The following is a 13,475-nucleotide window of genomic DNA, read 5'->3' as shown; positions in this document are numbered from 1 at the left end:
CTGTCATCTAATTTGAAAGACTTATTTATTTCTTCATACAAGTCTTTTTACTTTTCATACAACGTAGACAGACTGAGTACTTCTGAAATTCATAAGTATCAGAAAGGAACTATAATATTTTATGTGTAGAAGAACGAGAAGGAGAAAGCGTTGCTGGTAGGGAAACAGCACAGATAACCTTTGAGGGTGTCAAAAATAAATTGGTGTGGAGTCTCAACTGAGTTTCCAATAATAAGACAGTGTCTGATACCTTGACATCGTCAAGAAGCTACAGTAGTAAAGGTTCCAACCTTAGCTGTCTGTTTCAAAAATAACAATGAACACATAACCTGTGAGTAGAGCTGCGAGTGAAGCGGTGATATAGTGTGCAGTGAAGCAGTGCAATGTTTTGGTAGTTAGAACCAGAATTTCAATATGTGAATACACAACGATCCACAGAACAGAGACTGAAATAATGTAGTCATATTTACTATCTCACATTCATTTTCTGGCTGCTGAGTTTGAATTAGTTTGATTGAGAGTAGAGCAGAGACGCCTGAGACGAGTGCATTACAGTAATTAGTTCTCGGAGAAGAACAGCACATCTCAGATTTTCTAGGTCATGTAAGAGTAAAGAAAGATTAGATATTTAATATCATGTGTAGCAGCTATTTCTGTTATTTTTGGCATGTTGAATTATTTTGTTAGATGATTTGCAATGTTATTTTTTGGACTCCTAGTGGCAATAATTGGATACACAGAGGTGTGTGTTTTTTTTTTTTTTATATATAGGGCACAGAAAAGAGGAAAGGCGGGGCGCAGGTATGGGAAGAGCACACAGTTCTCACCAAAGTGCGTATCGGACGAATCACCAGAGCAAAATATTTTAAGAGTAACTAATAATATTCAATAATAAAAAACTAGAATCACCACCTCGCAATTATATGCCTCCTCAATCAAGTCCAGTTGTACTTTACATCCATGTTTGTCCAGACTAATATGATATATGAAGTGAGAACTTTCAAGAAATCTTTATACGTGTTCAAATGCATAGCCAATAAAGCTAATTTATAGCAGACAATGCTTCAAAATGGATGTTGATGCTTCAAACATCTTCAACCACAGATTCATTCATTCACTATCTGGCCAATATGAAATATGGTAAAAATGTCTCCTTCTGTTTCTGACATAAAGATGTCACAAAAAAGTTTGCCTTTGACCTCCTGGATATAAAAATGTATCATATACTTTTAGACATTTTTGTGAAATTTTATCATATTACCGAATCACTTCTTGAGTTATGGCCACAAATGTGTTTTTGACCTTTGATTCCATAAATTAAATGAGTTCATCGTTGGATTCAAGTAAAACTTTCCCTCCAGGCAATCCCGGAGAATATTGCTGTTGAGATGTCGCATTCATGAGAATAGAACAAACAAACAAACAACCGAAAAATGTATGGTATGCCCCCTGCTACCAATTTCACCCACTTGGAGGCCTAAAAAGCATACTTCATGACATATTTGGTGCTAAATTAATCTTATGTAATAATCTAAAGTAGCTTACCTCTCTAGCACTAGTAATTGAACCTTAAAACTTTTTGGGTACATTAAACAAGACAGTCATACTAGCCCATCTCTGAGGCAGCACCTAGGCACAGCAGTGCATTGAGCTAAACATTGTCAATATGTTTATTATGCACATATATACGAGGGTCAATAAAAACGTTTCGAGACTGGTCCTGTTGTGCATTAACAGTAAGTAGCATCATGATGTTCATAGAGAAGGTTAGCCCGGAGTTTCGTCGCTTCATCAACATCAACAGCAATTTTGCTGTGCACATAAAACTTGAGCAGAGAACATCAAAGTTGTGTCAAATTCTTTGGGAAAAGATTGTGTTTTTGTGGGCAAGAAACTCACCTCAAGTGCCACTGCGTCACAGTTTAGGCCGTTTGTGCCGAATGTTTTCCCTCAGATGTCTCTGTACGTCACAGTAAAACTTGTGTTGACAGTCTGACTCTGGGGGACAAATTCATGGTGCACAACCCCGCAAATGTCAAACAAAACTGACCTGGTTGCGCTCCCGACCTGATGCAGGTTTCTTTGCATTTGGACAGAGAAGTTATTCCCCTCTTGATGCGTGAATGTCACTCAAAACATCTCACCACGCACATTGCATTGTCCTCGACTTTCTGAAGCATCACCAGGGTCTCCGTTGCTAATTTTCTGCATTTAACACAAAATTTGATGTGCACACTCTGATTATGTCCACAGAGAAATCACAGACGCTCTGGCCTGTAGTGCTCAAAATCATGTGTGCAACTCACGTGATCATGCCACAAAAACTTGGAATACTTACCCAAGATATAACCTATAACTTCCTCCTGCTCTGTGCGTGTCATGGGGCTACCCGCCATTCACGCACAAAAACACAGGAGCAATCTTGGAACTTTTTGATTGCCCATCGTAGATAGATGGATGCATCGATAGATGGATATATAGAAAGAACGTTATAGATAAAAAGGTGGAACAAAGAATAAGAGAGAATGACTCATACTCCCCGTCACCCCCTCTCTTCCCTCCCTCCTGTCATTCCTCTTGTGCTTTCATGCACTGATGCTCGGTGACATCTAGCCTTCATTCAAGTTGGCACACATTCATTCATCCCCTCCCTTTAGCCAATGGGCACGCTTGAGCTTAGCGAGGACAGCCCCCCCCCTTCACTTTTCTGTCTTTCCAAGCATGAATACACACACTCTGCCTCCCTCCTCTGCTTTCTCATTTGTTCGTTTTGCCTTTCATTCTCATACACTGATTTCCGTCCTTCAACCTCAATGAATGGAGTCAGTGTAGCAAAGCAAACAAGCAGTCTGCAGCAGCCTGAAGAGAACGATGAAAAGGTAGAGAGTGCAAGAAGGAGAGTATGTTTAGTGAATTGATGCCTGTGCTGCAGGTCAGAAGAAAAGAAAAGTCGATTGCCATATTTAAAGTCAAGTATGGTAAATGTACATTCAGGAGAGATCAGAAGCTCACAGAAGCGTGAGGGCAATCACCAAATCAGCAATGCCAATTTGATCAGGGTAACGGAGAGAGAGACTTTAAGTGTGAAGTATCAGTGATTTTTATTTTTATTTTAAAGGACTGTGTAATTTAAAAACAGAATCATTCACTTTTAGCGATAGCTAACTGGTTGTGGAGGAAGATAACATCCCCATACCACTAACAAATTGGTTTACTGTTTCTCCAACCGGGGCGAACAGCTGGCACGTAACAGACCTATTTCAACCACTGAACTGGATCCTCACATCCTGTATTTATCCATTAAGCTGCGACATCCTGGTGACCTGGTGGTAAAGACACATAGCATGTAATCACAGTGTCAGCAGATGGATAATGGCCAGGTGCTGTTGTTACATCAATCAACATTTTCTGTTTTCACTATCTATTCTTCTTCTTTCTCTATCGTAACATCAATGAGGAAAAGAAACATGTACATGTTTTGGATATTAAACTTATTTTTCTCGTGAAAATATTTCTCATAAAGATTTTGAATGCTGCATGTCCGGCACTGAAAAGCAGACAACACAAGATTGTGATCCTAGTGTTGTTAGAAACATTGATTCTATTTATACACTGCCAGGTATTTGTAGAGTGTTTTTTTTATGTTTGCACCAGCCACAGCTGTGCCTCGAGGCTTTAGGTTGTCCGTCCATCTGTCTCATTCGTGTGAATGTGATATCTAATGTCTTCAAAGTCGGTAAAACCGTTCAATTGTACCCAAGGATGAATTGCTAAGATTTTGGGAGTCAGAGGTCGAAGTCACTGTGACCTCATGTTGCCCCATTGTTGCGAGCGTGATATCTTAGGAACGCCTTGAACGAACAAATACAAGGGTTCCTTTACATTCTTCACCATATATCATGCTGCATGAGTCTGAACCACAGATTGTATATAAAAGTGGACGTAGCTTCCGCGTCTGTAAAATGAGGCCAATGCGGAAGTGCCTTAAACTGCAAACTGCAACTAGGGGTTGCTCCAAAAATCTCCATAGACTCCCATTTAACTTATAATGTAAATATGTTTTCCAAGTGTCATTTTGGTGATATTCGCTAAAGTCATCCCTTATTAGATTTCTGATGGTCCGTCTGAAAATAATCCCGTCATTAATTAGAAATTTTGGTGCAGTCAGGTTTGCACTATTGCTGGGAGAGGCATAACTTCCTCAGGTTCCCAAACAGATCGAGTCAGATCTACCTTTCGCTCCTGCCCACCTCGGCCAAATATGATCACTTCTGGCTCCAAAACACTCTGAACTAACAAGATGGTGACGGCTAAAATCCGAACTCATGACGGCAGTCGACAAACCAATGGACAACACCACTGTTGGTTGTCACTTGGTTTGGACAGATGTAGATGTAAACTATAGCTTGACTGGTTGGCGGAGGCATAAAACCACAAGGTCGTAGTTCTGGTTTTGCTATGTGAACATGTGAAACTCGGCAATTGTTTTTTTGTTTTTTTTGTTCCTGTTTTTTTGTAAATTATGTCATTTAAGTTCTATGTTAAGATTCTGTGTACTCCTCTATTATTGTCTGTCACAGATGTATGTGGGTGACTACATAGGAAGTCTCTGATGAAACACATTGTTAAGGTTTTCTCTTCCCCACATGGAATAAGATTTTCTGAATTGATTTGCCGTACCTTCCTTTATTAGCTCTGCTCTCACTCACAGTGCATTATGTAAAGACGAACTTACAGTTAACAATCTCATACCAACAAACGCTAAGTATTGTTTATGGGCCCTGGAAAATAACTTCTAATTTAAAGCCAAACCAAGAACACATTATAAATTCATACCCAATGTCACTCTTTCTTCAGTCATTTGCACTTATATATGTGACACTTAATGGATCTCTCACTCTGTTTGGATGATCCTGCCTATAATACCATCAAAATCCAGAGACATAATAAGCTGCTTCTTTCATCTATTGAGGTGAAGTGAGTCTCATGGGGATTGACTTTGTGGTGCTCAAAGAAGAGATTTCCTCTTACAGATGAAAAGGAAATGAAAGTGGGTGGGAAGTGTTGCAAAGCAGAGAGCGAGAGAGTAAGAGAGGGAGTTCGGGGGTAAAACTGAAATGGCTTGAAAGAAAATTCAAATAAAAATAAGCAGGAGAAAGTGAGGAGGTCATGGGTGAGGGGGTGCGGGGGGGGGGGATGGCAATTGAGCAAAAGTGAATACAAGTCAAGATGAAAAAAGGTTAGAGAGTGTAATAGTGGGAACAATAATAGCAGAAGTACTCCGATTGTTTAGGAGCAACAACATCACAGTGCGGCTTTTGTGTAAAATCTTAATACTAATGACTTCAGTGATCGCCTGAGTTTTTATCAATCCACGCAGACTTTTTTTTCTAGATCCACTACACCAGGTTTGTCAGGTTTTAGTCAAGTGCCTCGACAGAAACTGGATGTCTGCCATGACATTTGGTGTATATATTCGTTTCACCTTCACGTTGAAATGTGATTAATTTATTTGTGATCACTCAACCGTTCAATTGGGGAAAAAAAATTAACATTTTCTCCGATACTTCCTGATTCAAAATAAACGAACCTGCGAATCTATTGACAATCCAATCAACGTCAGCTGTGCTTCAGCGCTGTGTAATTTAGAAAACGTTAGCAAGCTGGTCACAAATCAACATGCAAAACTAATATGGTTAAAATGGTAAAAACACATTTTTTTTTTAAATCCTGCTAACATCATATTAGCATTGTTGTCGTGACCATGTTAGCATGGTAGCATGCAGCTAAAAGTCTATGAATACTCCACAAAGCTCCGATAAAAGATTAAACATTAATTTACCATTGTAGTTGCATTTGATACCTTATCAAAGCATATCTCACTAGAAAGTGGTCATTTTTTTAATGTAACTGGTCGAGCTGTAGCTAATTTAAACTTTTGTGTCGCCTGCTGTTTGGCAATCCATTCAACAACACTGCACATATTTTATAAGATAGATGTCAAATCCCAACCTGCAAAGTAACTATCGTCGACTGCTGTCAATAATTCTGTGAAAAAGAAGAAAATGAAAGAATGGCATCAAGAGTGACAGTAAGGAGGACAAAGAGACAGCAGTTACGGCAGCAGCGTGATATTTGTCTTCTCTCTGGCAGGGAAGTGATTAAGTAACAGAGCAGAGACTTGTCCCCTATAGGCTTATTATTGGTGAGATTTAATGCGTAGCACCTCTGTAGAGGCCGTCTTTCTGCAAAACCATCATTACACTGCAGCTATATTATGCTAAATGATACACTCTGTGTAATTAGATCATATTTTAGAGGCCTTTAAATCTTTGCACCCAAAGACGACAAACCGATTGTGACTCGAAGTGAAGCTGCAAAAGTAATAAAACAAATTCTGCGGTATTAAATAGGCATTGCAATATCAGGGAAGCAACATAGCACCCAGTTTAATAAACATAAACAACTTTTAAATGTGCACGTGGAGTGAATTTTTTTTTCCCTCATGAAAAACTGGTTACATTCAGAATCTCAGTTTGAATCTAATATGAAAGATCAGGTTAGACAGCAAGCAAGACCTTCGTACGCTGTAATCACGTTCGTGTTTGGGATACTAAAAGTGTGTTTTGTGTGTGTGTGTGTGTTTCAATCAGTAAAGTAATTAATGTGTCCTGTTCAAAGCGGTGTTTTCATTATTTCCAGCTTTGTTTCTTGCTATGATAGCTTTTCAGACCCTTTAAGATGTGAAGATCAACCTTGCTTTCATTTCTGTCTAGTAAATTTCAAGTGGCAGCCAGGAGACGGTTAGCTGAGCACAAATAATGGGAACAGGAAAAAAAAACAACTTCTACTCGTGTTTGCAGCGCTTTTAAAGCTCATAATTTAACTCAAGACATGAGGTGTGTTTGATCCAAACAAAAACCAAAGTGTGAGAAGTTGCTGTTTGATTGGAGCTTATGTGCTAAAGGCTGTTTCTTGGCTCAATGCAGTTACTTTACCGCGTTGTCAGGTTAGTTTGTGTCATTTCAGCAGCAGGGGTTTAAAAAAACATGGCAGAGATGTAGCATGTAAATGGATCCGCTGTACAGAAAAACTGATCAGACGGAGACAAAAAAAAAAAAAAAACTCCAGCGAAGACTTTCATTGCAGAAAATATACAAATCATTTTCAACAAAATACAGTTTTTCAAAAGCTTTAAATGTTTGTCACTTGTCACAGTGTAAACGTTCTTCCAAACACATCAGTGTAATGTGAAAATTCGCTAATTTATTCAGAGTTATGATAATTTTGAGTTTCAGCGAAGCAACTGAAAGACTCTCGCCTTATTAATAAAGAGTTAACAATCATAACACAGAGAAAAGTATTAGCTGAAATGTGTTCTTTTCACAGCCACTAAAAGCTCACCACCAAAATCACCATCTGTCAAAGATATCAGAGGAAATGGGAACCAGTGCACTAATGACCAACATAGGATAAGGGAGAAAATGTGAAATAACACACACACGTACCCAAATCTGTAATTGACTGAGCAGAGCTGCAGAATGAAGAGGAGAGACTCGTGTGATCAAACAGGGGTCTAAATATAGGATGCTGCTGCATGATTTCTTCTGCTTGGGATTTACCCAGCCTCAGCTGAGAGAGCGAGAGGAGAGGAGAGGAGAGGAGAGGAGAGGAGAGGAGAGGAGAGGAGAGGAGAGGAGAGGAGAGGAGAGGAGAGGAGAGGAGAGGAAACTAAACTAAACGAGTCAGGGTTCTACATAGAACATATAGAAGACCCTCTGTTCTGTTAGTGTATGATGAAGCCGGTGTGTTTCTGAGAGGGAGCGATGTAAGCTCAGTCACGTGGCTCTGCATCCATTCCCATCCATCACAACATAGGGGAGGGCCAGCAGTGCAGTGATCTCTGTGGATCTGTCTAGAACTGCTGGATGCTTTACAATCTGTCCATCATCTTACCGCGCTGTGCGTTGTTGAAGAGTTGTGAAGTCCACCGGGAGCGGCACTGAATCGGTCTCTTTCAGCAAGTCTGTCAGAATGAAATCTCGTTTAATCTCCGCCGAACTTTCATTCAGATTTTTTTTTTTGCCCATTGAGGACAGTTTTGTGCTGAACTAAGACTGGAAATCAGTCTCTGTTGTCGCCTTCCGTGACACTTTGGCTGTCCAGTGAAAACTACTGCGCGCGTCTCTTGTTCCAGATACACTAAATAATTAAAGGTCCCATTACAGCAGGAAAAGAATGTCGTTTTAGAAACTAAAATATGACAAGAGTCGTTTCAATCAAGATTTTGAGATAAGATAATGAGTGAAAACCCACGTCACCTTTATCAGTCGGTACAGTAAATGAAAAAGGTGTAATTGTTTGACTTTCTGTCATATTTGACTTAATATTTATAATACTAAATCGCGCGCGCGAGATAGTATTTCGTTCCCACGTTTTCATTTATACATGCGCACGGAATACTAAATCCAGGCCAAGATCTACAATACAGGACAGCTGTCATGCAAGGGATGCAAAGGATTATTGTTACTAAAAGGTAATAACGATGATATTCAGAGTTTTTGGATTATATCGTCGGCAATACGCTAACTTTGAGGATGCTATTTTATAAATGGTCAACTGACAGTTGAAGCAGGTGCAGTGCACTTCATACTTAGAAGAGAAAGCCGGTTGAGCTGCGCTGTTCTATATAAACGTACCTTGTGCGAACAGATGCATAAAAACGTGCAAATTAATTCATTAAAACGTGGGAACGAAATGCTCATTTGTGCGCACGATTTAGGAATTCGTGGCCTCAGTTTAGTATTTCGTGCCCACGATTTACTTTTTCTCTCTCTCTCTCTCTCTCTCTCTCTGTGCCCACTCCTGGCCTTCGTAATTAAGAAAACGCATTACATTTTAAAAGTAATAGTACTTGCTCCGCCCCTGTGATGATTTTAATACTATAAATATTATAAGTGTTATGAATAGTAGCTGGTTTAAATGACGTTGATTTAACCACATCAGGAACAATTATTTAGAATCAACAGTTTAGTCCACGGTTTCTGACCTAAAGGGTCACAAGACTCATTAAAAGGTGGGAAAATAAGCAGCAACAACACATTTTTATGGTGAAATATTGGATCGTTTTCCCCACGTTCTGCTAACAACTCATAAACATCTGAAACCACTAGTTTAGAACTAGTCATCTCAAACAATTATATTATAAACAATTATAAGCTCATCATGTGCTTTTTCAAATGGCAATTCTGTCTTCATTTGTAAAGCTGTGTTATAAATGCAGTGGTGATAAAAACAAATTCGCCCTGTAAGTGTATGGAGTTGAAGTATCACAAAGGCAGAAAAGAAAAGAAAAGAAAAGAAAAACCTTGTGGAGCAGAAAAAGGGATGAAATCATGGTCTACCAGGCACAGGAAGTCACGTCTGTGCTTTACTTTCATTTGTAAAACAGAAAGCAGAACAAGTCTTAACTTTTTTTTTTTAAGCTGAGAGTGACACCCCGTGGCCCACAGTGGACTTCTTGCCTGTTATACCAGAAATCACCAACAGGCGGCGGTGTCATTTAACAAACGAGTCTTTTTTTTTTTCGACTGACTTCCTCTCTTGCCGTCGGGTCCTCTTCTTCTTCTTCTCCTCCGTCAGGGTCAAATTTTCTTCCTCTTCCGGTTGTCGTCTGTTCGTGCGGCAGGTATCTTACTTTTCCCTACTTCGGTGAACTCTTAAAATCCTTATCAATCTGCGCGTATTTCAAATGTCCGCACGGAAACGGACGTCAATTGTAATAAAGCACTTTACCAATCATAGGATAATGTCGGTATGGGTTGTGTATGACCCTCATTAAAGGCTAAAAAAAAAAAAAAAAAAAAAGGCATTAAAAAGGCAGCAGCCTCGCAGCAGCTGCACCGATCAGGCGATACGAACAAATACAGCTGCGGGACGACATACTTTAACTCTCGGTGGCAGTTCTTTGGTCTAACGTGGTGCTTTCTGACCACTACAGGTCATTTATTTCATCAAACGTCGCCTTCAACATTGTATAAAGCTTCAGGATTTCCTGGCTTACCGATCCAAACGGAGCTAACAGCGGATAGCTGCAGAAATGCTAAATACGAAGTTGGTGTTTCATGCTGTTTCTTTTTTCTTTTAAAAGATTAACCAGCGTCGAAATGGCCAAGTCTAAGAACCACACAACCCACAACCAGTGTAAGTAAAAGTTCATTTTATAATTGTACAGGCTTAATCACTGTGTGGGTTTACGTACTTCTCCATTCAAATACACGCAGGTTTACACACAGTACAATAACACTGTTGACTGTTTCTTGGTTTGTTTGTATATAATATATATAGATATATACCGTACTGTATATATACATATATATATATATATGTTGACTGTGTTTCTTGGTTTGTTTGTATATATATAGATATATAATGTACTGCATATACTGTGCATTTTATATTTATATTTTTTTTATTGCTTTTCTATTATTATATTCTATTCTATTATTTTATTCTATTATTTCTATTATTATCTTATTGCTTCTGTATGCTGCTGTAGTGAAACATTTTTCCCCTCTGGGATTAATAAAGTAAATACCTACCTACCTTTTATAAAGGGAAATATTGCACACACACAAAAAAAGTGGATTGTAATCTTCCCCCCCTCTCCTTTTGTCTGAACAGCTCGTAAAGCCCACAGGAATGGCATCAAGAAGCCCACATCTCAGCGCTACGAGTCCCTGAAGGGGGTACGTGCAGTCCCAATCCTGTTTTTGTGTTTGCGTGCATATTAGAAATCAGGTGTTTACTCTGAAAAATCAGGTCGGGAATAGGCACACAAATACGCCATGGCAACCTGCTTATTGCAAGCTCTACATCCGGTTTGCTACGTGAGTGATGCAAGATCTGATTTTTTTTTATTTTTTTTTCAGCTGTAGGGAAATAAATGTGTTGTTTTGGAAGACTGTCCTTCCAGCACCAGTGGAAGTTATTGGGACACACAAAAAGTGTTCAGGTGTGGAAACCAGTATGTAAACACTGATGGAGGCCAGTCTAAAAAAAAAAAAAAAAGTGTGTGCAGTTTTTGCTCCTGTTGCCTTTTCACCACTCATATTGAACTGTTTTACTTTTTTTTTTTTATAACCTCTAACGTTCTCCGAAATCCTCAGAGGCTGCAGCTCAAGTTAAATATTTGTCCGGACACTTTTTGGCCTCAGCCAGAGTTATTCAAGGGTTCCCAGTTTGCACTGAGGAGCATAGAAGTGTTTTTATTTTATTTTTTATTAAGCAATATCTAAAAGAGAAACGTTGGATAAAGAGCTTAGATTCGGTTACTTATATAGATGGAAATTTGTTTTTTTACGTTATGTCTGGTGCAGGAATCCTATCGAAGAAATCACACATTTTCTGTATTTCCAGCCCTGAACTCGGGAGTGGGATTTTTCATAGATTTGACATTCACTGAATCAGATTATTGCCGAAAAACATATTAACCAGGTGACTGAAAGGCGTGTGAATGTGCTACAGTCCTTGGTAAAATGAATTTATGCTAAAAGCCTTACCTTAATCTGAGCTACATTTGCTTTTTGACCAGCAATGTGTTCTTAAGAGGAGATTTATTCCTGCAAAGTTCCACTGCTGTTCAATCCAAAGCAAACCTCCTCTGGACATTAAAAGATAGTAGGAATTGTTCAGGTGAACCAGAACATCTTACAAGTCACTAAAATAGCTGGGAGTTGGTCCTCCTCTTGGTTGCCATTTGTTTCATTTGTGGGGAGATTGTCTGGATGTTGAACTGGAGGACAGCTGGTTGTCGTCTAGACTTTGTGAGCTGCAGCCTGTCTTTAATACCAGTGCAGGATTATTTTCGTCTATATAAAAACATCTTAAGATCCTCAGAATATTTTTGATTCCAACAGAAAGCTGATTTGATTTTAATTCCATTCTGTGACATGTGGACTTTTCTTTTCATATTATTTTTTTTTACTGCTGTTAAAAAGCCTTGTATTACTGAGATTTGGCAATTTACCACAAATGCAGAGCAGCTGAATTTTCTTCCTACAAAAGCATTTGTACGTACAGAAAATAAGTAATGCTGCTTGTGTTCATATTTCATATCACAGTATCATATGACAGTAATGACCTGAACTCCTCGACGGGCAACTCATGACCGTGTTACTGTGGTCTTGCGATTATCATCTCAGCCCGATTTCACGTAGAAACGGACTTTTTTCATACAAACTACATCTGTTTTTCCTTCATCCAGCCTTTGCACCAGAATCTGTTATGTAACTATGCTGCGGACTAGAAAATATTTAGATTGCTTTTTTTTTTCTTTTTTTTTTACACTTTGAGCCCATGTATTGCTTTATTATGTTTAAAGTTGTTTGAATTGTGCGCTGCTTGATCTTGACGCACATGACCCGCTCACTCTGTGTGTATTATTTCTTTGTTGCAGGTGGATCCCAAGTTCTTGAGGAATATGCGCTTTGCTAAGAAGCACAACAAGAAGGGCATGAAGGCTGCACAGAAGGCAGCCAAGGCGAAATAAACTGCCATCCGGTCATCTTTTGTCTGTCAGCGTTCCAGATTGTGTTACCACCATCACAATAAAACTATGCTTTCTTAACAAACCAACATCAGATTGAATCGTGTTTGTTGTAGCTGCCTCTGTCTTGATTGCATGAAATAAATCACTTTATTAGGAGCGTAGCGTTTATTTAGTGTCGGCGTAGCCGTCCGTTATCGTGCATCAAAATTTAAATATTTTAGTCTGACTGGCTGACGGTTAAAGAATGACGTTTTAAGATCAGATTGGGGGAAGTTGATTTGCTGTGATTGTATTGCACAGCTGCAACAGAAATGTGATCTCTGCGTAGATTTCCAAACCCTTTTCACCAAGATGGTAACTTTGAGCCAATTAAAGAAAGTGTGTTCTGAAAGGCAACTATGAGCTCCACAAAATGTAATCTGGGGCGACTTGATATCCGGATGGTTAAGCTGCGTACCACTTGGGTACAAATGCCCTCAACAGTTACTGTCTGGTTTGTTTGATGGCTAGCAGGATGTTTACTGCATGTCAGTCCTCTGCTCTCTTTCAACACCTCTCCTGTCTAATCAATGTCCAATCTCAGATTTGAGTAAATCAAATACAAGATTAGGGGCTGGTTATTTGGAAAACACTTCTCAAATGCGACGGCACTCTTACCATTAAAGGAACCATAGTTATGTACAAGATCATTAATAGTAAGGGCAAGAACTAGTAGATACGCATTCATTACTTCAGATTTTCACTGTCTATACCTACAGAGAAATATGAAATCTATCTCCCTGCACAGTCGTTCAGTCTTATGCTCAAAGTTTAGGGGTCAAGGGAAATAATGGAAATCAATAAAGCTGCTTTTGAGCTGAGCTATTTTCAAATCCACTGCTCTACTACACTTTAGTTACATACCTGCAGCACAGATCTACCAAGT

The 13,475-nt window shown here is 39.1% G+C and overlaps 1 protein-coding gene across 1 annotated transcript; it reads left to right on the top strand.

Moving 5' to 3' along the window:
* The first annotated feature begins 9,631 nt into the window (after positions 1 to 9,631).
* On the top strand, positions 9,632 to 12,636 carry rpl29 (ribosomal protein L29). The gene is made up of 4 exons (XM_069690903.1): positions 9,632 to 9,688; positions 10,151 to 10,203; positions 10,684 to 10,748; positions 12,458 to 12,636. Exons 2-4 carry the CDS (start codon positions 10,167 to 10,169, stop codon positions 12,548 to 12,550), a joined length of 195 nt encoding a protein of 64 aa, XP_069547004.1. The 5' UTR covers positions 9,632 to 9,688; positions 10,151 to 10,166; the 3' UTR covers positions 12,551 to 12,636.
* The last annotated feature ends 839 nt before the right edge of the window (positions 12,637 to 13,475 follow it).

Source organism: Brachyistius frenatus, unplaced genomic scaffold (genome assembly GCF_029030835.1).
Source record: "Brachyistius frenatus isolate BFR_SWC_R1_liver_20210118 unplaced genomic scaffold, ASM2903083v1 Contig_10, whole genome shotgun sequence".
Classification (NCBI taxonomy): Eukaryota; Metazoa; Chordata; class Actinopteri; family Embiotocidae; genus Brachyistius; species Brachyistius frenatus.
The sequence above is the reverse complement of the archived record's forward strand: the minus strand, read 5'-3'. Positions and strand labels throughout refer to the sequence as shown.